This window comes from Plutella xylostella, chromosome 28 (assembly GCF_932276165.1).
Source record: "Plutella xylostella chromosome 28, ilPluXylo3.1, whole genome shotgun sequence".
Taxonomy (NCBI): Eukaryota; Metazoa; Arthropoda; class Insecta; order Lepidoptera; family Plutellidae; genus Plutella; species Plutella xylostella.
The window spans coordinates 2,269,253-2,295,779 of NC_064008.1; the positions used below are offsets into that span (position 1 = coordinate 2,269,253).

General features: G+C 35.3%; 1 protein-coding gene across 1 annotated transcript in view; it reads left to right on the plus strand.

Annotated features, from left to right (window-relative positions):
• Window positions 1-204: 204 nt before the first annotated feature.
• Window positions 205-26,527, plus strand: part of LOC105381123 (protein Wnt-7b) — a 53,571-nt gene continuing 27,248 nt past the window's right edge. The window contains exons 1-2 of the mRNA XM_048631458.1: window positions 205-467; window positions 16,368-16,691. Coding sequence (XP_048487415.1) covers window positions 16,504-16,691 — 188 coding nt within the window. The 5' untranslated portion in view covers window positions 205-467; window positions 16,368-16,503. The remainder of the gene's footprint in view (window positions 468-16,367; window positions 16,692-26,527) is intronic.

Below are 26,527 nucleotides of genomic sequence, written 5' to 3' on the forward strand. Positions count from 1 at the left end.
GCGAATAAGGAAAAAAAAAATAAGTTGGTATGCATTCTATAATAATATGTCCATCATCCATTCATTGATTCACTTTCGTTGTCCATAAAATGTATCACATTCATACGGGAACCGGGAAAAAATAAGATTTCAAAATAAGAACATTGGACAATCGACATGAACAAAACATTACTGGCCAGTTGCTTGCGCGTGGCCGGTCTACATAACAATTTGAAATTGGAAGGCAGTGGATGCTGGGAGGTGGTTCGGAACGGACGCTGCGACCCGACCTCGACTTTTACCCGCGAAAATCGAGTTCGTAATTTGAAAATTTCGTTTTCATGTTGGTACGAGATTGTTTTTTCTGTGCAGTTGTGAAGTTTAGTGGCCAGTGATTAGAGTTCAAGTGAATAAAGAAAAGAGGATTTAAAATATTCTTGCAAATATTTTTTTATAATTAATGATGTGTGCATAATTAATTAATAGAGGTATGCTTAATTTTGTAATTAGTTCAGAAGACCAAATTGTGCAGGTTGCAACCCTTTCTTACTGCTAACATGTGCCAGAGAATTTTATAGTGTTTCTTTCGGTATATTAAACATTGGCAAGCAAAGCTCGGGGAAATAGCTTTATACCCTTTTGTAATGTAGGTAGGTATGTATAAAACGAATTTTAAATATATATATATATATTTTAAATAAAATCTGTAAGAGAAAAAAACCGCAAGAAATGGAACTTATCATTTAAAAACATGCAACCACGTTAATTGAATCTTAATGAGTCTTAAACAAATAAAATAACTCATACGAGCAGTTGTCTAACGACCGCTATGAATATATTAACGTAAAACATTTAATTTATTAAAAAAACTGGTTTAAACAGATTTATTTTTGGAAGTGTTTTGCCGCATGTGATTCTTATTGCATCTTTTAATTGCTTCGTATTTGTTTTGAGAATTAGGAAATTGCGAATAAATAATCAATTTAATTATTTAAAAATACATATATTTTTCTTTATTAATGTATATTTTTTTTATTATTAGGCTTAAGTTATTATATTATATAGTATTTCATTAATTTACTTACTTTATAAATAAACGGTTGGGTATTTGTTAAAACAAATAGTAATTATAATACCTAACTGTATAAATACATATAAGGTTTTAATTCACTTTAACACAGGTAGGCAGAAACTATAATACTCCTTACATAATCTAACAAAAGAGGGATATCTCAGCTTCTTAAACAAGAATCGTCACGCCCATCTAACAAAATTATAGGTATAAAGTTTCTTTCATTGATGGATCCCTCTGCTAATATTTAGTCCAACATAATAATTATAATGTAGAGCGGAAATACCTTATAAGTAAAATCTATCTCATCCTAACTAATCCTAATCCTAACTAATATTATAAATGCGAAAGTAACTGTGTCTGTCTGTCTGTCTGTCTGTCTGTCTGTCTGTCTGTTACTCTTTCACGCCAAAACTACTGAACGGATTTGAATGAAATTTGGTATATATACGGTCTAGACCCTGGGAAAGAACATAGGCTACTTTTTATCCCGGAATTCCCACGGGAAAACTTTTTAAGGCGAAGCGAAGCGCGCGGGAACAGCTATTTACAATAATTTCAACGACAGTAAAATTGTAAAGATTAGAGGATTGGTTGTGGTCAACAAACCTATCATTCTTATCATCATGCCATACATAAATTCAAAAAAGTTTTTTTTTGCATGTCTTGTTCTCCTTCTATATTATTATTAACTTTTGAAGATGAATGAAGTTCGCAGGAAAAGCTGTGAAAGCACGTAAATTTTAAATAGAAAAAAATATGTACTTTTAAAAATTTTATTTGAAGTTCTAATGACCTAAGCATTACAATTTTAATTTGATTAACCATACACACTTCAACATCTAATAATAAGTCATAGGTATCTAATATTATAGTCCTCCCAATATAACTCCACTTTTGCTAAAATATTGAAGCACCTACCTACTTAGCTCTACAACTTACTTCAAAGGGGCAGTTAGATATAATGCTTAAGCACTTGACCATTTTGAAATATAATTTTAATAATCTTTTTCTTGAAAATGAACTAAACAAGTCTGGTAATTCTTAACTCTACAACACAAGGTAACCATCACATAATCAGACTAAGTTATTTCTAGCGCATTCTTTAGTTCTACGCTAGTTTTTGCTTCTCTTCAAATTACACCACTTATGTAGCTTATTCACAACTTTATATTAATAAACAACACACACACACACGTACTCACGCCTTGTACTAATGTACTCCCTTGCGGGGTAGGCAGAGGTGGATTGCTGCACCCACTTTTCGCCAGAGTGTATGTTAGTCCCAATGTAATAGGGGGCGGGCCTATTGCCATTTTACGGGCACATCCAAGACCCGAGAACAAATATCTGTGTTTAAACAAATATCTGCCCCAGCCGGGAATCGAACCCGGGACCATCGGCTCAGTAGTCAGGGTCACTAACCACTACGCCATTCGGTCATCATATTAATAAACACAACATAATAATTTAGTACTTACATTAGTTTTGCAGCGTTGCTTTGCTTGGGTTTCAAATTAACAGATATCCAAGATGCATACTAGGTATTATGTGTGAGTTACATATGTTATTACATAATTATTTGAATGTATTATTGTTAGGGATACACCAAAAAGCCTCGTTGAGTAACATGTTACCAGTCCTGACACTCTGGGCAGTCAGCGACTGACGCTAATCTGACAGGCCAATTCTTTCTTGGTGACAAACACTAAAATAAATAAATAAATATGTGGGGACATCTCACACACGGCCATCCGACCCCAAGCTAGGCAGAACCTGTGTTATGGGTGTCGGACAGCTGATATATCTACACAAATACATAGATAGATAGATACTAAATATAAATATCAACACCCAAGACCCGAGTACAAATATCTGTCTTTAAACAAATATCTGCCCCAGCCGGGAACCAAACCCGGGACCTTCGGCATAGCAGTCAGGGCCACTAACCACTACGCCATTCGACCGTCAACGACACTAGCGCCAGAATAGTGTTAACTATACGTCAGTAACGGACTGCCAGGGTGTGTTGGACGTACTATATGTGTAAGGAACAGTTGACAAATCCTTACTATATCCTAACTAATATTATAAATGCGAAAGTAACTGTGTCTGTCTGTCTGTCTGTTACTCTTTCACGCCAAAACTACTGAACGGATTTGAATGAAATTTGGTATACATACGGTCTAGACACTGGGAAAGAACATAGGCTACTTTTTATCCCGGAATTCCTACGGGAAAAGTTTTTAAGGCGAAGCGAAGCGCGCGGGAACAGCTAGTACTACATATATGGCTAAGGGTTGGCTGGAAGAAATTGCTTTTTGGCAATAAGCCCGCCTTTGTGTACTTACAACTGTCTGTGTTCACTTTTTTCAGTGTTTGTTTTTGTTTACAATAAAAAGTAAATAAAATAAATAGCTCGGAAAGAGTATAGTGACTCCACTTCCACTGTAAAGGAGTATTCGTAAAAATCAGTCTTGTGCACCGGTAGCTGGCAAATATTTATATTTATTGATAGACAAAACAGTGCTATATACAAAGCAATACAATAATGACAGGGTTACAGCTTAGTTCTAGTATTATGTACGCATAAGGCAACGCTAACGTGTACTTTTTGAAGTAATGCCAATAATTAACCTATTTTTACAGCCGTGTCTATCTGATTCCTACGTCTATGGCCGCTAAGCGAAACCTCTTTACTCCTAATTGGCTATAAAACCGTTTTGGGTGCCCGCGTAATAGTGCCCAAAAATGTGCATCGTAAAAATGTATTCAATTATATTCTTGTTATTCTGATTGTGACATCGACATCCATCACCGGAGGCGAATAGGAGCAAAAGTAACAATGGAAAGGAAAATAGGGTTGTTATAAGTTTAACGTTTATCTGTCTGCGACAGTGTAGCTCCCAAACGGCTAAACTAATTTTCATTTAGTTTTTTTTTGTATCATAGATAATGTCACCCGGATTCAAGAACAGTCTGGGTGACAATCTTCTATCAAAATCGGCTTAGCTGTTCAAAAGTTACGCGATTTTTAGTGTTGGTTTTTAACGTTTACTAGTTAGTATAATGCAAGTCATGAATATGAACAAAAATTGCGGCATAACATTGTCAATAGACTGACAAAGCAAACTTTGCAATGGTTAAAATATAAGAGATAATGTTGTTATTAGCGTTGTTAGATCTTACAGCTCGTGAGACAAATACAGTAGTTTTTGATTTTGACTGAGAGAAACAATCATAACTCGCGAATAATAAAAACGTTCTATACACAAAATACCAACACAGAATGAACCCTATGATTTCAAAAAAAAAATTAAAACTTTTAACATAATATTTACGTTTTAAGTATGTAATATTCGTATGTGAAATTGAGAATGAGAGCGGTGGTAGCTCAGTCGGGTAAGCGCCCGCTCATGCCAGAGATGCGGGTTCGAATCCCGGCGCTGGCATGTACCAATGAGTTCTTTTAACTTAAATACAATGTATACCATCGCTGTTACGGTGAAGGAAAACATCGTGAGGAAACCTGCATATCTAGATCTAGCACATCTAAATATGTGAACCCACCAACCCGCAGTGGACCAGCGTGGTGGGGAAATGGTCCAAGCTTAGGAAGGCAGTTTAGACCTTGGGGTTATGCACAACGGTTCCATTCGAGAGAGCCAAGTGCAGGTACTTACACCCCTACAGAGAATAGAATAGAATAGAATAGAATAGAGGTGCCTAAAATAGAAATTCATACCCTGTTTTTTCCCCCTTACCCACCCTCGGGGGTGGAATAAAATTCTGAAAAAATGGGACCACCCCTGAGCTCAAACCAATACAACAAAAAAATAATTTTCAAGATCGGTCCATAAATTAAGGAGTAATCGGTGAACATACATAAAAAAACATACATACAGACGAATTGAGAACCTCCTCCTTTTTTCGAAGTCGGTTAAAAACAGAACAAATAGTCATTGACGGGATCATAAAATCAATCATTTCAAATTATCATTTAATAGTTATTTGTCGGAAAATCACAATGGCCTCAAGACATTTTCTGTAGCTTATTATAAGTTATTATTTATGATTCACGGATCCAGCTAGGTAAAACGTATAATTAGGAATACCGGTATGAGTAACGAAAAGTTCTGCGAATGCCTTATTTCCTGGTAGGGAAAATACGTTTTTAAATCTTATTTACGGCTGCAAATTCGAAATCTATCATAAGGTAGAAACTGATAAAAAATATCGATGGGTTTGGAGAATACGAGTTCTACAGACTTCCTTTGGAGATATCAGAGACCTAAGTCCAGCATTAGTTGTCTACGGGCTTCGTTTCGCCTTTATATAGTCTAAACATTATATACAGAAGTCATTTAAATCCACTCCTTATTAAAACATATTTTATTACAATTTACAGTTCACACTTAGCACTGTAAGCTGTTTGTAAAATGATACTCTATGACGCACATAGATAAATGTCTCTTCTGTGCTGATTTATAATCTTTGCAACATCAGGGTCTACTTATACGGGACTGTACTTGTGTAATCGTAAATAGGAACCTAACAAATTCATCATCATCATCATCATCAGCCTATAGCAGTCCACTGCTGGACGTAGGCCTCTCCCAAAGCACAAACAAACACGAACAAATTAATTTATTTTATTTCCAGAAGGGAATTTTTCCTTAAATAACAATTACCTATATGAAATCCTTAATGCTAAGATACATTTCTTAATCTGACTGGTCAAGTCTTTGACCACGGTGTCAAAACCTAGTCTAAGCTCTAGTATTTGTCACCAACACCATAAGATGAAAATAATGTTTAGAAGAATAATATTATTTTAACACCAGATCACTTCCCAAAGAATATAAAACTCTCAGTTTAACCCCCAAATATTGCAAAAACAAATGATTTACAAATGACTTCGAAAAACCGGAGTTTAGACTCTTTGTGTCAGTCAAAAAGAGTTTTAGCAACTCTAAATTTCTGATACCAACATCAATACATGTAAAATTAAGATACTTGCCTATATAGGGTGTTGCAAAAAGAAAACTCAACAGGGGTTTCCATACTAAAGTGAACAGGACTGAAAACCATCACACTTTTTACCTTTAAATTGCGCTATTTTTTTTAGTTTTTCTGTTGAATTTTGTCCGCCTTCTTTGATTGTTTTGGCCATATCTTGGTGATACCTAAATCGATTTGATATTGAAATATCTCATTTAAAAGCTTATAAGTTGACAATGTTTTTAAGCAGAAGTGCACAAAAAATTGTTATATGAAATTCTTTTTTAATTTAACTTATTTGTTTTTAGGTTTTGAATAATTTTAAAAAGGGTTTATCTATTTTAAGGTATTGTGTCTAATTTAAGTCGAATAATGCACATTTGATTATTTTAATAAGTTTATTAAGATGTTACTAATTTAAAACAAACAAAAAAAGTATTGAAATATGGCTAGTTTTTTTTAATTTCGGTTTTAAACATGAAATTTAGGCAAAAATTCAAATAATCTTTAAATATTAAATATCTTAGAAATGGTTAAGTTTCGGATAATGCATTATAGGGTATAATCGACTGGAAATGCCTTCCTCTATTACCTCCTGAAAGGATCAGGTCTACTTACCAATAAGCCTGTATGCTTGTTCTAGACCATATTTACCTTAGTTATTGTGCACAAATGACTGTAGTGATCGCGATCAACGCACTGAGGAAACAGCATTAGGCCTCCAGGGTCACTCTAGCAAGAAAAAAATTAAAGAAAGCTGTCATACGAAGGGTATTGTTTAATAATAATATGTTGGGACATCTCACACACGGCCATCTGACCCCAAGCGAGGCAGAGCCTGTTATATGGGTATAGGACAGCTGACATAATATCTACACAGATACATAATATATAATTATATCATACTGATCCTACTCCTACTAATATTATAAATGCGAAAGTTTGTGAGTATGTATGTGTGTATGTTTGTTACTTCTTCACATCAAAACGGATGAACCGATTTTAATGAAATTTGGTATGGAATTAGCTGTCACCCTGGATTAACACCTAGGCTAGGCGTTTTATCGCAAAATTCGCTTTTAAGGCCAAATGAAGCTCGCGGGAACCGCTAGTGTTATTTAAACGCCCATGAACCGAATACAAAATATCTGTCAAAAATTGGACGCTTACATTTGGAGAATGACCCTCCAGTAATAGTGCTGGATCGAAGCTACTTCTGCCTTTGATTATCTATTGTTGGCAGCAGCCGTTTAGCGAAACTGACTATATTTATCACTATGACTCTTTACAAGACTGACTCTTCGACTTATCTATGCATGATGGAGGTTTAACCCTTTTACCCTATGGGAATATTGATCTTACTTTGATTTTAACTTTTAATACTTCTACAGGGTGTTGGAAAAAATATACTAAGCGGAAACCTACGTGTGCAGCATGCTGTATCTAAGCCGAAAAATGAAATCAGAATGTCAAACTTCGCAAAAATAAAAACTCCATAATGACCAAAGTTTCTATGGAAAATGTTTTTTTTTTTCGATTTACTGATTTCATTTTCGGGCTTAGGCCCGGGTCTCCTATTTACGCCGTAGATCGAGTCAAGCGTCACGCCGGTAGGCCTCGTCACAATGCTCATTATGTCTACGCGCCAACGTCGGCGTGTGAGGGAGACCGCATCAGTACATTTCTATAGTGAGCATCGTGACGCGGCCTACGGCGTGACGCTGGACGCTACCTGCGGCGTAAATAGGAGACCCGGGCCTTAGATATAACATGCTGCACATGTTGGTTTCAGCTTAGTATACCCTTTTTGCAACACGCTGTATACTACATTTAAGCTAATGTCGACCTTAAATATAGTAGACACAGAGGTATGGGTAAATGTTTTTTTATCTTGCAGACCAACGATATTTTAATACGAACAATATGAAGTGTCAGTGCAAAAAAAACGTCTCGACAAATAACACCCCACTTCTAAACACGGAGCTCTTATTTGGGTTAGAAGATTTGTGTCTGTATTCATTGGTACAATGGTTGTCATACGGTTGAACTTAAAACGGTTTGAAAGTGAACAAAATACGGATAGTTTTATGCTTTGTTTTTGTATGTGACACACCATCTTCTTCATACATCGTTAATCTAAGTTACGGACAGTCGCCGCAGAACTGTCTACGATACGTTTACAACTTTAACAACTTGTAAAGTGATTGTCAATCAATACCAATACTAGAAAATACGGTCCGGAGTTGTCAACAATTGGCGCTGGCTGTAAAATACTGTTTGACTTTATTCTATTCTATTCTATTCTCTGTGGGGGTGTAAGTACCTGCACCTGGCTCTTTCGAGTAGAACCTTTGTGCATATCCCCAAGGTCTAAACTGCCTTCCTAAGCTTGGACCATTTCCCACCACGCTGGTCCACTGCGGGTTGGTGGGTTCACATATCTAGATGTGCTAAATCTAGATATGCAGGTTTCCTCACGCTGACCGTAAGAGCGATGGTATACATTGTACTTAAGTTAAAGGAACTCATTGGTACATGTCAGCACCGGGATTCGAACCGCATCTCTTGCTTGAGAAGCGGGCGCTTACCCGACTGAGCTACCACCGCTCTTTACTGTTTAACTCACGTGATGTACCTTAGCACAGCACATTTGACGAGCAAATGCTATGTGTGAGAGGTCCCCACATAATTACTATAAAATTTTCTGTAAGTTTTAAACCTAAGAACGTCAATCTAAGCAGAACTTGAGTATGGAATTCTGAGCCGTGATTGGCTGAACTGAAGCTTCAGAACTTCGAAGCTTCTTCACTTAAGATTTGCTCAAGTGAGAAACGGGGTTTTATTGAAATATACATATTATATTCATAAACCTTAACATTAAAGAATTTTTTTTTATATTTACACCCAAAACGCCAGAATAAACCTGCCGTAAAACGGCAGGTTGTATTTATTTATTGGGTAAAATGTTATTCACCTCTGCTTCCAGAACTACTAAATCACACCTCTAGTTCATAAATCAGTCATATCGTTAACATGGACTTAGACATGGTCTAAATACATTCCCAATTTTTACGGTTGTATTTTGGTACTACGCAATATTCTAAGTGATATTATTATGTGAACCAATGAATATGATTGGTGGATATCAAACGTAACAACGTAGCATAGAATATTTATCTGGTGGATAGACATGCTAAATCTTTCGCGAGGCCCACCTCAGAGGTTTAAAGCAGAAAATGGTTCTGTGTAAGATATATGGCTTTTCTTTCAGTACATAACTTACCATTGCAATAGTAAATTTTACAACACCAAGTGTAGAATTTCCCAATAAATCTACGTATAAAAACCCGGTCCATCTAAGATCTTGTTGTAGCGAACATTTTTATTGTGTCAGTTGAATAGTATTGTAAATTCACTATCGACAGGTTTTGACTAATAAATCTTATCTGCGTGGTAAGTGCGAGTTTTTACTCCGTTCGAGTAGTAGCGAGAAAGGTCCACCTATCGGTACATCATCATCATCATCACGACCCATCACGTCCCTACTGCTGGGGCACGGGTCTCCTTCCAATGAAGGAAGGGTTTTAGGGCTAGTCTGCATCGTACATATCGAAGCAAACGGATTGTCATAAAATGTATGGAGAAACGGCGTCGGCAATGTCGATGAAGTGGATCCCGCATCCTTCAGTGTCGGTGGATGCACATTGTGTAAGAATGTATAATGTATACTGCTTATGTGTGTGTGTGTGTGTATGTGTGTGGTATACTTTCCCAATTATCTGATTGGCAGACGGTCTATAGACTTATTCAATTAGCGGCTTTGCAGCGAAAATAATAGCATTTCAATTACCTCAACCAATTGTTTCATTGAAGCGATGGGATGACCTTTTAAAGAAAGAAATAACAGGTCGTTTTACACATACAACCTTTTTTCGTGAATATATCGTATACAAAAAAACATGTGGAACGTTTTTTTTTATTTGCTTAGGTATATGTATAAATTTTAAGAAAAGTATCAAGCATAATAATAATAATATAAGTTAGTAGAACCTACCAGTGCTTACCTATTTAATTCCCATAAAGTTTTTGTTATCAAAATCGTTAAATCCTGTCCATACATAAATTAAACAAATAGATCTTTAATTAATTACTATTTTATAGTTATGGGTGTTACTCGTTTGCTAGATGTTAAGGCACCGTTCTGTAGAATAAACTATTTTGAAACTTTTCACTACTATTCAGTTCTTTTACAATAATTCATTAAAAGTTATATTTTATATTGTACAAAACTCCCTTTCTAACCCTTAATGAGGCTAGGTAAATATGGATACCTCATTGTTTAAAACCTTTACCCATTGAGTTAAGGGCTAAAAAATTAAAGTAACCCAACCCTATTAAGGGCTAAGCCCATCTGTCCAGCGGAGGGCGTCCCAGCTACGCTGTTCATGGTCTCCACTTAAGAACTTGTTTAACCTATTGACATACATCGGTTCCTCGGCATAAAATTCCAGTCCACTGAAAACATCGAATACGCTTCAAAGCCAAAGTCAAATGTTTTTATTAATCGTATAAATATAAACATTTCTGATGAACGTCAATTTTTACAAACTAGTCTCCGATCGGATAAGGAGGGGCTCTTTCTGTCTTACGAGAAGAAAGGAGGCAAGAAACTCCTAAGCCATCTTTTCAAAAAAAGACTTAAACTAGTTGGTATAGCTTCCCCTTAACAGAGTCCAGTAATAATTGTATGCATCATTTAAATTAATATCTAACAAATATTTACTCTGTGTCATCCCGCCGATGCGCTAATGAACAATTAATGGCGTTTTATTGATTGGGTTTCGAAATATGATGTTGAATGTTGTTTAATGTGGACGATAGGTATTTTAGTAACCGTTAGGAGTTAGGGCTACACACATTCTATAGACCAAACATGCTCAGTGCTCACTTTGCTATAGAAACAATTGCCAACACTAAAATTTGTTTGGGCCAACAATTATTATTCTTTCAAATAGTTTCAGGTCTTTTACAGGTTTGGTAGTCAGTCGGAAACTAGAAAAGTTTACGATTTCTCGCATATAAAGTAAAAATCGGAAACCATCATGATCTATGCAGATGATAGGAGAAAACGTAAATGTTTTTGTTTTCATAAATTGCAAAACCCGCGCTAGAGGCACTGAATCTGACTTGTTAGGACAATACTCTAAATAGTTTATTGCATTTTTCTTCTACATTAATTTAGGGCTAAGTACCATTTAAAGAAAAAACTACCGTCTTTTACGCATTGCAAAGTTAAAAACATGACTCCTATATCAATCAAACATAGTTAAAAATCAAGAATAATTAAGTATAAGTATTTATAATTAATTTAAAATACATACCAATTAAAACAGGTGTGTGAAATGACTACGTATAAATCTGTGTGTTTTCTTGAAATAAGTGGTTGTAGGTATATTTTTTCAATCACCCTTGGTCTAGCCACCATAAATTGGATTTGTCGTGCATTCATTCTAAATCTTGTTCTGTGCTAACCTGTTCTGAATAGCTACTGGATTCAATTCAGATCGACAGCAATACTCAAGTCTATGAATGGCTAGTCTAAATTCTATGCTATATGATATACCTAAATGTCTGATCTAGGGCGGTAGTCATGCCCTACCACGTTCCACGCTTTACAATGCGTGTTGCGTGAATACGTGTTCAAACGTTGTTAGAAAGTATCTCCGTCCGTTTTTTTTTAAACACGCACCATAATTTTTTTATTTATTTATTTACTAATATTGTACAACATCACAGAAGACTAATACGCTATACAAATTAAACTATTGCAGTGACACAGCTCCAAATTAATGCTAAACGGAAAAGCTAGATTAATGACACTGTCTGCATTATTCACAGAACAACGCGGCCACGGGTGTAGTATTGAAGTACATATTAACAGCACATCGGAATATTTTAAACTAAAAAGCGTACATGAACATTGTGTTAAAATTTTAAATTAAATAGTAAAAAAATAGATTATTTAGTGTCGGTATTTTGTAAGTAGATCATTTTCATGGCTATCGAGTGTTACGAGACTCTTCTATGTATAAAATAAATGTATTTCAAGTATAATTTCTTTCTATGTGTATCTAACGTGCGACAAAGTATCTGAATCGGGCATATGATCCGCGGAGTAAAGGGGATCTTAATCGTAGTCCGCACATCGCTAACTGATTCAGTGTCCTCTGCGCGCGGAAGTCACATCGATTTACTATGTCAAGTCTAGATTGAGATATGTCCGATTGAATTTCATCATCATGCACCTGCTCAAAGCACAGGTTTATCCCAATTTCAGGCATTTGGCTGTCATTTATTTTATATAATTTTGTAGAAACCTGAAGAATCTGTCAAATAGTTGTGTAATCACTATTTGTAGCCCAAACAAATAAATCATTCATTCATCGTCATAAACAGCCAAGAATGTAGTCCACTGCTGGACATAGGCCTCTCATAGGTTTCTGCAAATAAATATATACCACATCCAAGCAAAACTAGACATCCGGCAAATGATATATTACTCGGCAAACGGATGGGCCAGTGGGATTAGCCATACCTTTAAAGCCTCCAATGCAGGTAATACTTCAGTGATATCAAGATATTTGTGGTCTCCATTTGCAAAGTCCTTTGCCCTAAACTTCTGCCACCATTCTGGGGCCTATCATGAAGTCAAAACGAACTTTTACGATATCTAATTAGTTTCAAATTCAATACATTTTGAATTCGAAAATGGTTGTAAAAACAAGATCGCGATAGGTACACTGCTTCTTCTTCTTAGCATGTCGATGACAAACGCTCGGCTACTCTAGCATTTTAAAGACTATTCTGCTTAAATATTTAACAACTACCTATTTCTAGCTACCTCATTCTTTTATGCGACAAGATAATTATGGTCGTTGGAAATTGATATCTTAAAGCAAGAGTGACACAATATTTTGAATAGTTTGCGGGCTCCCTAACAGAAATATTTGAGCAATCCAAATACATGGTAGTCCAAAGAGTATTTACACGCTAACATTTAACTTGTTTGTTGAGTGCTCACATAACCCCCGGCCCACTAATTTCTCCGCTAAAGGTCCTAATTGGTAGCCAGCGACATGATGATGCGGTTGGCGACTTGTCGCAACGTCACTGCTGCTTTATAATATGTGTACCTATGGACGTGTGGTCGAGCTGCATATCTCTTTCTGCCAAATGAATCACATAGAAATATAAAAACCAGCATGCTTAGCATGGGGTGCAAGACGCGCATATCAAGACGTGACATACTTTTAAAGCTAGCTCTCGAGGCCTTCCTATGTAAGCGAGCGCGACGCATAATTTTAGCCACATATTGTCGTGCGCGTCTTGCGCCCTGTGCTAGGTATGCAGTAGTGACGTTGCGACACGCCGCCTGCTGCAGCCTCGTGTCGTTCGCCGCCTATTAGCACCTTGACTTAACCGCCAACATTACGTCGACAATACGACACTTTCTTTGCAAAGCGAGCTAACAAAGTAATACTTATACATACACCCCCTTATTATAAAACATAGACTAAAGATAGTTTTGGTTTATAATAGTCAGAACTGTCTTTAGTCTTCGTTTTATATGTAATAAGGGGGATTATGAACCAACTAGTACTTAATAATAAATGTACTTAATGCTTAATAATTTGTGTAGCTATTTCACACACAGCCATCCGACCTCAAACTAGGCCAATATGGATGTCGGAAATCTGAGAATTATACAAAAATACATAGAAACATGCATAACATTTATTTAGATAAAAGACAGGCAGACTCAAATCCGATGCTCATGCTCATCACACTAATGTTTGGGCATGGGCGGGATTCGAACCCGTGGCTCTTCAAACTACCGTCTTATTTACTGTATAATTGTATAAGTAGTAGTCAACCTAAATCCATCCAAGTAGTTCCTCGCAACGATTATCGGTTCATCGGCAGATATAACTCGGCCCAGTACCGCTTCACAAGTTAATATTATAAGACTTTTGTGTTAAACATATGTAATAACAATAAATAGTTTCCACCAACTTACGCATCGATTGCAAAATATTGACTTTCAATAATATTCGTTCACTTTATTTAGTTAACAGTTTGGGTACAGTCCGATACATATTCTAAGTAAATATTGTGATTGCTAAGAGTGCTATTTTACAGGCCTAAGGAAAAGTTTGTGCCGGATATGCTTTTATTATTTAAACGCAACACTATTTTCAATAACACACTTTTATAGATTTCATAGTTTTGATTTTTTTGTGCTTTTCTCTTAGTCACTTTTTACAATGAATTAAAATAGGTTTGATTAGTCACTACTAGATCTGTCATTCTCCTTATTGCAACTTATACTACTTTTATACTAATACTATTTCGTTTTGACTTCTTCTATTATTTCCATACAATTTCAATTCGAAAATCGTTGTCAGTACATGGCACTGATTGTACATTGTCACGATTCTTTTACATCACACCGAAAGTAAATTTGGACAAAACATTATAATAACCTGAGCCAATACACCAATATGCTACAATAGTTTACCGTATCTCTGACTCTGACAAATACAGGGTGAAATTTTATGACTGACATTCTCGTTACTAGGTTCATATTGAGCAACTTTCATTAAGAAACCAACTGTAAAATCGCAAAAATAAAAGTACCTGCTTCATACATTTTTGAAGAGTAGTAGTAGTATTATAGGTATAATAGCAGTTCCCGCGAGCTTCGCTTCGTCTTAAAAAGTTTTCCCGTGGGAATTCCGGGATAAAAAGTAGCCTATGTTCTTTCTCAGGGTCTAGACCATATGTATACCGAATTTCATCCAAATCCGTTCAGTAGTTTTGGCGGGAAAGAGTAACAGACAGACAGAGAGCAGACAGACAGACACAGTTACTTTCGCATTTATAATATTAGTTAGGATAGTTAGGATTAGAATTGAGCAACTTTAATTAAGAAACCAACTGTAAAATCACAAATTAAAAGGAGCTGCTTTATACAGTTGAGTACTTATGTACTTTATATGCTGGTTAGTTTTATATTTTCACTATTTCAAAGTGGTATGCCGAAAGATCATTCATAAAATTTCACCCTGCGTAGTAGTTTGTTAAGTAAGTATTAGCTTCTTCAAGCGTAAATCCATTCTGGGACGCTAGGAGGCCGCAACCTTACATTCTGGTACCATTTAGATAAGAGAGTGTAAGCAAATTGCTACTAAACATAATATTATTATTTCACTTGCATATTACTTTGTGATAATAATATAGAAACGTAATTGGGCTGACTTCAGAATGCAACGGTTTATTTCATCAAATTTAATATTTGTGGCAATATTTGTCGTAAATATTTGTCACAATACATTATGCTTGCAGCTATTTGTGGTATCTTTGATAAATATTCTACTCCTTCAAAACTGAGATATTTTAATCATATCATATGTTTGACAAAACATAGATTTGTTTTTGGGCCTATATGAACAATGATGTCGATTCTGAAGACAGAAATTCTAAATTTAGAGCTGTCAAAACCTTAATTTCTTTGTTTAAAATTCGACTCTATGATTGTTTCCGTAAATGTCATTTTATGCTAGCAATTTTTTTAGTTTGACAGCGTTAAAATTAGAATTTCTGCCTTCAGAATCGACATCAATATACGGACAAGATGGTGTATCACATACAAAAACAAAGCAAAAAAACAATACGCATTTTGTTTACTGTCAAACCGTTTCAAGTTCAACCTAATGACAACCATTGTACCAATGAATGAAGTCACAAATCTTCTAAACGAACTAATTCAAAATATGAGCTCAAGTGGGATGTTGTTTTGTCGAGATGTTTCTTTTGCACTGACACTCCATCTAGTTAGTATTAAAACATCGTGGTTTTTGGGTGCCAAACAGCGTTGCTCTGAAGCGATCCTAAATGCATTCATGTCACTCGAATTAAAATGCAGCGAACTTCGAGACGTTTTCCATGTATTTTTATCTTAAAGTGTAGGGCGAGTCGATTATTCGATTATTTATTCGTAATCGAGACGAGGTCACTCTGATATTGTACAAGGGAATGCTGTTAACTTTATTTACTTACTTGCATTTAAATGAAAAGTAAATATATTTTAATTGAGTATTTAGGAGACCAAGAATAGCAATTAATGTAATTTTATTATGACATGGTAACAAAAGGAGTCTCTAAAAGCAACCAAAGGATAACGATAAAACTTCTATTATTTTTAATTATGCACACATCAGAATAAATTAACTAAACCCCTTCTTTCCAAACACAGAACTTGACAAAACCCGACAACAACAACAAAAAAGCAAGCTAAAGAAAGCAGAAAGTTCCAAACTCAAAATTTGAAAAAAGTGCGTGACAATGGATTTAAAAACGTAACAAGGTCCCAATAACTAGGATGTGAGACAATGTGCGAATGCGTCCGTCAAGCACGCAGGTTGGTGCTCGCGACGCCAGAAAAGAAAAAACTATTTGGTGAAAAGAAAAAAGTATTTAGTGAGAAGCAAAAACTATTTGGTGCTCAAACTGCGTCGGTGCAAGGAGGCTGGCCGGGCGCGGCCTTCTTACTGCTACTGGCCGTTAGCTTTCTGACGAGGTATGTTTTCTTTTTATGTTTTTTCCACTTAGTTAAGTTACAAGACAGGAAATCAAAGCAAGAAAGGTAAGAATCAGTCCTTACGAGTAATCAGTGAGTAAGAAAGGAATATAAATAATTCAACCTTGCACATTTACTCCTATCATTCACTTAGGTACTTTGTGTTTGTATTTTTTTTCATAATAATGAAAATAACATACCTCTACTTAATACATGATTTATTAACTTTTTTAACATAAATTCCAATCCAAAACGAAATGAACAAATGCTGTTTTACCTGTCCTATTACTATCAAATGGATATTCAAGAAAAAAAAAACAATACTCACAGAAATTACCTACCTACTTACGCACAGAGTGTTTTTATACAATATCTCTTTTTATAGTATTTATAATGCACACTCGTGTAAACCCATACACAAAAGCTTAACAAGACCCACTCACAACGAGCTAACCAGCCAATTTCTATTCACTCTACGTTCCACCTAATAAGTTTTGATGTTGGCAGATTTTATCATAATTCCGTATACCTGTTTAAAAAAAACATATTATAATATTTTTTTCGCATTCATTTTTGGAACAAATTGCTCCTAACCACTGGTTTCCCGTATTATGGCATAATGTGATCATGTTTAATGCCATTGTTAGTTTTTTTTTGCCTGATCCGACTTAAATGCCTAATAAGACGTTATGTTGATGGATCGGTTCTGAGATTGATCGGGCGCTTGTATTTGAATTACTGTGTTTCTCAAAGTTCTGATTGATAATATTGAGCATTTTCTTTTTGGCCACCGTTATATGTATAAAAATATAGGTTATAGCCGTTCCCGCGAACTTCACTTCGCCTTAAAGTGTTTTCCCATGCGAATTCCGGGATAAAAAGTAGCCTATGTTCTTTCTCAGGGTCTAAACCATACATATACCAAATTTCATTTAAATCCGTTTAGTAGTTTTGGCGTGAAAGAGTAACAGACAGACAGACAGAAACAGTTACTTTCGCTATTATAATATTAGTCAGGATTTATGCGACAACTTGGAAATAAAGTCTTCAAACTAAGACTTATTTCCAAATTGTCGCATAAATTCCGATGTGAATAGTCAGTTTAATATATCACTTTGACACATAATAAGTGATTTGTTAGGCAAGTAAGTACCTAATTATTTTCTCGAACTCACAAATCCTAACCAGCGGGCAAAATAGTATCCTACTGCAAATACAAACAAATAATTATAATAATTTTGTTTCACCTTTTCTAATTCATAGACGAATTTCATTATTTGAATCCATTAAAATTAGAACAAGGTTGGGAGCCGCTGGCGTGTGCCATCATAAAAATGAATGTGCAATTTGTTCATGATAGGCTACCAACAGTTTAGATATTCGATGAATAACAATGAAAACACATACTTACTGACGTTCAAAATTACTATTCTTAATGTATATACCTATGTACAACTTTATTGATTAGTTCGTAATTAAGTAACGAGCATTGTTTATTACATAATACACTCATGAGAAATGAACATTTTGTACATACGAAATGTCGACACCAAAATCATCATCATGACCCATCACGTCCCCACTGCTGGGGCACGCGTCTCCTTCCAATGAAAGAAGGGTTTAGGCCTAGTCCACCACGCTGGCCTAGTGCGGGTTGGTGGACAAAATTATGACCCCAAATTTTGGAAACATTTACCATTTGAGTTGGTAGCTAAGGTAGCTTTTTCCGTGGAGAAGTAATTTGCTGCTATTGTCACTGAAACTTTTGCTCATTTGCACGCGAGTGTAGTCCTTACTAGTCCTTACTAATATTATAAATGCGAAAGTAACTGTGTCTGTCTGTCTGTCTGTCTGTTACTCTTTCACGCCAAAACTACTGAACGGATTTGAATGAAATTTGGTATACATACGGTCTAGACCCTGGGAAAGAACATAGGCTACTTTTTATCCCGGAATTCCCACGGGAAAACTTTTTATGGCGAAGCGAAGCGCGCGGGAACAGCTAGTAACTCAATAAAACTCGAAATAAACGCGTCGTCTTCCTACAACAGTGATTATTTATATTCACCATTTACTTGACGAGAAGCTAAAATATTGACTAGTACTTTACGAGTGTGGGTATTTCTAGACTAGAAAACCGATTGCTGTGGTACATTAAAACCTCGTTTCTAAATGTAATACTTATAATAATAATGCGTTGTAGTGATGTGCTAATGCTTAACGAATAGCATAACTAAAGATCCGATGTATACAGGGTGTAAGATTGAACGATGCGCTAGAAAAAAAACCACATGATAATCAGGTCATACCGAAAAAAAATATTAATTGAGGTTTTCCGTCGGAAATTTAGTTTTTTATATTCTTACCATAAAAAATTCGACGGTGATAAATTGATAATTTTACCATTCGCTTATCTTAACTCAAAATTTAACCCTGTTGTGTTATTTGTTAGAGAGTGAGAAAACAGTTTAATAGCTAAAACGACCAATAACTTTTGGCATGTATCAAAACTACTTACTTAGGTGCTTATACAATTACAGACAAATTAATGGGATTGGGAGCGGTGGTAGCTCAGTCGGGTAAGCGCCCGCTTCTCACGCAAGAGATGCGGGTTCGAATCCCGGCGCTGACATGTACCAATGAGTTCTTTTCACTTAAGTACAATGTATACCATCGCTAACCTTGAGCTCGTCACGGTTAGACCACCGAGAGCCATATGCTATAATGTTGTCGGAGGAGTATTGACTTGCCGTCAATGCGGTCGCACTTTCGTCAATAAGTTAGGCTATAACAGCCACCAGAGAGCACACGAGAGAAGCTCGCAGTCACACTGACCGAACACGGTCTGGAGAATATATATATATATATATATATATATATACCATCGCTAGCACATCTAGATATGTGAACCCACCAACCCGCAGTGGACCAGCGTGGTGGGAAATGGTCCAAGCTTAGGAAGGCAGTTTAGACCTTGGGGATATGCACAAAGGTTCCACTCGAGAGAGCCAGATGCAGGTACATACTTAAACCCCCACAGAGAATAGAATAATAAGATTAACTAGGCAGGAAATACGACAAACTTATTCAAATAAAATCCTTTTCAGTCAACTTATTAAAACCATAAAAAGTTAAAATTTACAAACCGTCAATTCCCACATTAGTGGTGGTTACTAAGTTTATTTTGACAAAGTACTATTTCCTCGATAACCTACAATTCCCCACACTAGACCGACCCTACCATCATTATGTAATATTTTGAACAAACCCATCTTTAGGCCTTTCAACAACATAGTTTCACACTAAACTACACTCTTTAACCTTACACTTAAAGTTCTGTTTCCATCGACATTGAGTTCCTTTGACAGCCCATCATTTCAAATTTAGTTACCACGCCCCCTAAACCTAACGCCATTCGTGTAGTTATACAGGGTGAGGTTTTATCAGTGATAGTTGAGGAAGGTGAATGTACGCGTCACACTAAGCATCTTTCATTAGGGGAACAACTCTGAAATCACTAATAATAACCTAACCAACGTTAAAAACGGCCCCGACATTCAACACTAATAATGGCTTTACCACAAAAACTTAGACACTATTAAACAGGTGTTTAGCGCTGTCAAACGCCAAAATCTGTCAAATTTAGTTTTAAACACTTGATAAACAGTGTTTAAAGTTTTTTGTGGTAGCGCAGTAAAAGTCGCATAACTAAACCAATTTTGATAATATGTGGCAAAGAACACTCGGGGTAACATTTACCTACGACCCAAATAAAACAAAATAAAAATCGGTTTAGCCGTTTAGCAGCGGATCCTAGCCTACCCATAATGCCACAAGCATAAAACCATCTGTTTTTTTCACGATCTCGGCTATATTACCTGTAAACCTACACTGATAAAACCTCACCCTGTAGAGGAAACGTGCACGTCAACGTATTGGGTTTAGTACTCGTTTATATACAGGGGTAACGATGACTGCGAAACGGTGTTAAGAGTTTATTGATGGGCAGTACTGTACAAGTGGAAAGTGATGAAAAAGATCCACTTAAAAAATCACCAAGTTACTCAAAAACGGAGAAGAATGAAGTCATCTGCAATATTGAAATAAGTACATTTAATATTATCAACTAAATTCGTACATTTGATCAATTTTAATTTCAATGTTTTAAAAAATTGGGCGAGTCATTTCTAATCTATTCTATTTTTTGTGGAGGTGTAACTGGCTCTCTCGAATGGAACTTTTGTGCATATCCCATTGGTCTAAACTGCCTTGAATTGGGCGCATTTTGTAAATCAGACTTTTCCATTGCTCGTGAGTGTACGAAACGCGAAAGACTTTCGTTGAAACACTAGTGGACGCGACTGTACTCAATGATTACAGCTGTCAGTCAATTTCCGCTGATCAGGGGTCACTCTATGATAACTAAAAACAAAGTTTCTGAGCTCTGCTGCGCGAGCCAAGACTCTATCTCGTTGTATTAAACGTGCCGGTTGCACGACAGCTCTCGTTCTTTCGTTTTTCGTCAGTATAGGGCCCTCTTGAACCATCGAGTGTGAAGGATGAAACGATTTTTAACCCCCGACAGAAAATTATGATGTTATAAGTTTGACGGGTGTATTAAGTGTGGGTCTCTTACGGCTATTATTCATATGGTAGAGTGAGCTGAATCGCCATTATTTGGAGTATCTACAATGCAGGTTTGGTAAACAATATGTATGCAATTTTTCGCAATATGTATTGTGTCATGTCATGTCATTGAGTTATGTTGTAGGTATATCGCTTTCGTAGATTTTGTATGGTTTTTAAACAATATGACAATCGTATCAGTTTTAGTCAGAGTATCATGAAGCTGTTTTCATACAAAGGTCACTCGTTTTTTTTCTATGCATACAGATTTTTTCTGTGTGATATTTGTCATGTATTTTATCTCGTTGTATTAAACGTGCCGACTGAACGACATCTCTCGTTTGTTCGTTTTTCGTCATTATAGAGTAACCCTGATCCTTCGGAATAGATTTATAATCAATTTGTAAGTAAACAAAGCTAAATTGCTATTTGTCTAGCGGTATCATATTTCATTCGGCTATAAATTAGTTATTGACATGTAAATAAGTTAGAAATTACCGACTTTGCAAGGATTTTATTGATCAACTGGCTTTACCGGCACGCTTTTTGTATCAAATCCTGATACTAAAATATTAAATAATATAAGATATTATCTTGGTTTACATTATTATTTGTTGTCCCACAAAACTGTTTTTTACGTGTAAATACCATACTGTAAGCTTGAATTGAATCTCTTATACGCTGATATCGTTTACGTCAGTTTTTAGCGTTTTTTACGACTTAACTTCTACATTCTAGGTACAGGGTATTAGGACTACTGGACGGGACTACGCCCTTTCCATAAAAAAAAATGCATGAAAAGGGCGTGAAATTTGCCAATTTTGGGTAAAACGCTTTAAATAAATTGGTGGCGCTGTTTGTCCTTACACTTCACCTTAAATATGCAATATATTGTCAATAAGTATATTCAGTAATTCAAAGCGATGCGTTTTATTTGATCCGGCTAATGCATTTGAGACATTAAGAGTTGCAAGTGTTGCTATTCGCATGTAAACTGCAATTTAATGTTGTGTTTACTGAGCTGTGGCAATTATGTCTGATACCCACTAGGTTTTATTGCATCTTCTTGTCTTATTTCATGTTGAATGTCACTGATAGTTACTATGTGATAAGATTAACGATATTTTAATACTAAACTAGATGGAGTGTCAGTGCAAAAGAAACGTCTCGACAAATAAACCCCTTCTACCACTGAGCTTTTATTTTGATAAATTCAGTTAGAAGATTTACTTAGTTGAAAAAAAAATGAAAAATGAAAAATGAAAAAATATTTATTTAAATTTAAGATTATGATACAAAAAGTATAGGTTGCAGTGTTTGGTAACAATTTAAAGGTGGTGATATAGCAAGGGCTACCACACTAGGGTAGGCCTGTGTCGTGGACAGCCAGTAAACAGTTTAACAATTTGTTTAAATATAGTCAGGTGGCGTAGTTTAACAATTTCAAATTTAAAATGTCTTAGAACGTAAAAAAGTTAATAAAGGAAACAAAAACAAAAATAAAATAAAAACAGTTTCTCAATTTAAGTAAAAATTATCTTAAAAACTATAAAAAGTTTACATAATAGTTAGTTACATAGTTCACATTAACGATACTACACTCATGGACAATGAAAAGGTTCCACTGAGACAATCACCAAATTACTCTTAAACGGAAAACGCTAGCTTAATGAAGCCTTCTGCAACATTGAAGTACAACAGAGCATCAGGATATTACCAAATAAATATACGTTAATATTTTGTTTAAAAAAATCATGAAATGTTTGAAAATATTCGGGTCGTTTGGTGTCGGCATTTTGTGAGTGGAACCTTTTCTTTGGCCCTGAGCGTATATAAGGTGGCCCTGTATTATATGAACCAACCAGTCCATACAAAAATCGCCTTCATCATTTCGCCTTCCAACAACGGGCCATGGACCGAAAATCCCATGTCCGTAATTTAATACCGTCAAATAGTATATGATTACTAGGTAATGAGTGCCACAGACCGGATGGACAGACAGACACACAATGCGACACGGTCTATGGAGTCGGTATAGTGACTTTATTTGATCGCGAGCGGTTTTGTGTTGTCTTTTTGGAGTTATGTGGTTATTTTTATGGGGTTTTTACCCGTTATCAAGGGAATTAAAATGAATAGGAAAGTATATTTTCTGTCATAATTGCTTGTATACTACATATATACATATATATACTACATATATATACACATAATGGACACTGGAAAGATAAAATGTATTAAACTCCTATTCACAATAATATTTAATGATTTTTAAAGCATTTTGATTAATTAAATGCAAATTTCTCAGATTGAAATAGTAGGTATTTTTTAGAAGAAGAAGAAAGAAAGAAAGAAAGAAGAACGATTTTACGATTATTTATTGCTTGAGTTTGAGTTTTGATTTCTGCCTCTTAAGCCGCTCAGAGCTTAAACTTACGGGCCCATTATTCTAAAACGAGTCACGCACTTGACCAGTCCCTAATGTTGTTGACCGAGTCACATTGTCGTCGCTAACTGTAGCTGGCTTATTGTCTTATGGAAATAACTATCACTATCACTTTGAATTTGACCGGTCCTGAAAGGGCTGGCACGGGGTGCAAGACGTGACAATAGTTTTAGGTTTTAAAGCGAATGCGATGGAAATCTTTTGTTACGTCTTAACCCGTGCTAGACTTTCAGACCACTTATAGGGGTCAGGTTTTTTGCCCCAGACTGTTCTAGACATTAAAGTGTGCAATATTTTATGTTAATAAGTCATCTACTGTCAGTTTAAAAGTCATAGAGATACTCGAAAAGGGAATAAGCCTCTTATTTGTTCACTTCCAAACCCGTTTTTGTGTACATAGATTTGCCAAAAAATACCTTGTGTTTGATTCATCAACATTTGTAAGAAGCATTCATATGGGAGAAGTAAAATTATGTTCTTACTCGTACTTACCTACACTCGCGAGCAATGAAAAAGTTCCAGAGACAGTTATTGTCAGTGCTAATAAAATTAATTTACTTTTAAACGGAAAAGGCTAGCTTTATGACGCCGTCTGCAATATTCCAATAAGTATAGTGCCACAAACTTATCTGTTCCGGTGAGAGCGAACTAAATTGGTCCATACCTCATTACTTACTAATGAATTTCATATTGACATGACATAGATTATATGGACCAATTTAGTTCGCTCTCACCGGAACAGATAAGTTTGTGGCACTATACATTTAAACGCATTAAAATATATCCAACAAAAACGTAAATATTTTTTTATTTTAAATTTTCAATTAAATTATTTTTTTAAATTGTGGCTATAGCAGAGCTGCTGTTGGTCCGTTAACCCGCCGGTGCTCGCGTCAAATTTCGTGACACAAACAGTCGCGTGTGGGTCTTTTAGACCCGAAAGTAAATTGCTTTATTTTCTTGAAACAAAAGAGAATTCAGATATTATTGTAAATTAAACGTAAGGTTAGTAATAAAACTATATTCAAATCAACATTATTTATGTATTTATGTATAAAAAAAATGTGTTTTGACAGTTTCAAAAGTAGTATGCTTCATGTTCTTATTTATCTACATAGGAACATAAATAACAGCTTATTTTTATAAATTTTATGGTTATCAATAAAAAAAACTTATTTTTATCAAAATTAATAACCATACTTCTACGTAACCAAAAAAAACAACTTTTTATTTTAAAAAAATTTCAACAATCAGCCTTAAAAGTTAACATAAATTTACATACAAAATTATTTCTTCCTTATATTGATTAAGTATATGATTAGGTATTTTCTTCAGTATTTTCACATATTCCGATTACAATTAATGCATAAAAATGCAGTGTGATCTCTACAACGATGGTTTAAAAGGTTACGTGACATTTCTGAAAGAAAAAAATAATAAAATAAAAAAAATATCATAAAAATAATACTGACACAAACCGCTCTTGGGTCGAAAAGACCCATACTCACTTTGAATGTCCATCCTGTCCAAGTGCCGCGTGCAAACGGGTCGGGGAAGGGAGTGCGGCTAGCTTATATGGTAACTTAAAGGTACTAAGCACGCCAGTTAGTAATATCGAATATTTTAAAAGTTATCGAGGTATAAATAGAGTGCTGGGTCTTTTCGACCCACGCGCGACTATCCGCGGGTTAAAACATCATCAGATTGATTACTTTAATACATCAATAAATACTCCAATAGTCCTTAGAAAAATGAACCAGAACCACTTTTCATTTTCAACACCAGTACTCAGAATAAGCACTCGACTCCGTAGTCTAATTACGGTATAATGGAGAACCAACACTGTGAAGCATAATAATATTTGCTTAACAAACTCGAGGGTTACTCCACCTTGACAAATAACGAACGAACGGGAACTGTCAAAAGTCAAATGTTTTTGAACGTACATTTTTACAAACTTCTCTCCGTTCGGTTAAGGGGGGGCTCTTTCTGTCTTAAGAAAAGAACGGAAGCAAGAAACTCCTGAGCCATCTTTTCAAAAAAAGACTTAAAACTAGTTGGTATACAATACTTATAAGCTTAATAATATTATAATAATATGTATATGAGCAGAACTAACTACTTACATGTAATGCAATCGGTACATTACAAGCAACGAAATAGTGACCTTCTGTTTAGCTTCGAAACTTTTTGAATGTTAGTGACCGCTCTGCTTCTTTTTAATTCACTGGCTGGTAAGAAACGTTTTTGACAAAATAGCTAGGATTTTATGAAATAATTTTACTGGCTTTATAAAATGGAAATAAAATTTTAAAAAATATATAAAACTTACTTTATAATTTTTATATTTTAGCTTTACGCAAATTTTATAGTAACCTTTTATATTTTTGTTGATGACGAATATACATTCGTCAATTAAAGTTATACATAATGGTTACATGTACATAGTTATGAGGATGAGATACCTGCTTACTTACTTACAACTAAGCCTTAAAATAACTAGTACGTAATTTTCTCTAAAACATGTGGGGGTCCAGATACCATTTATATTGATTTGAACTTGTGACCCATCAATTAAAGTGATGTTCCTTTTAGTAGAGAAAGCTGACCTTGGAATGATTTATACATTTTTAATGCTTGACTTGTCCTATTATTATAATATCTTATAGTAGGCAGTACATATTATTATGTTCATAAATTCGTCATAATTATGAAATATGAATTTTCGGCTTCAAAGAAATATTCGTGAGAAAACTTTTGTTCG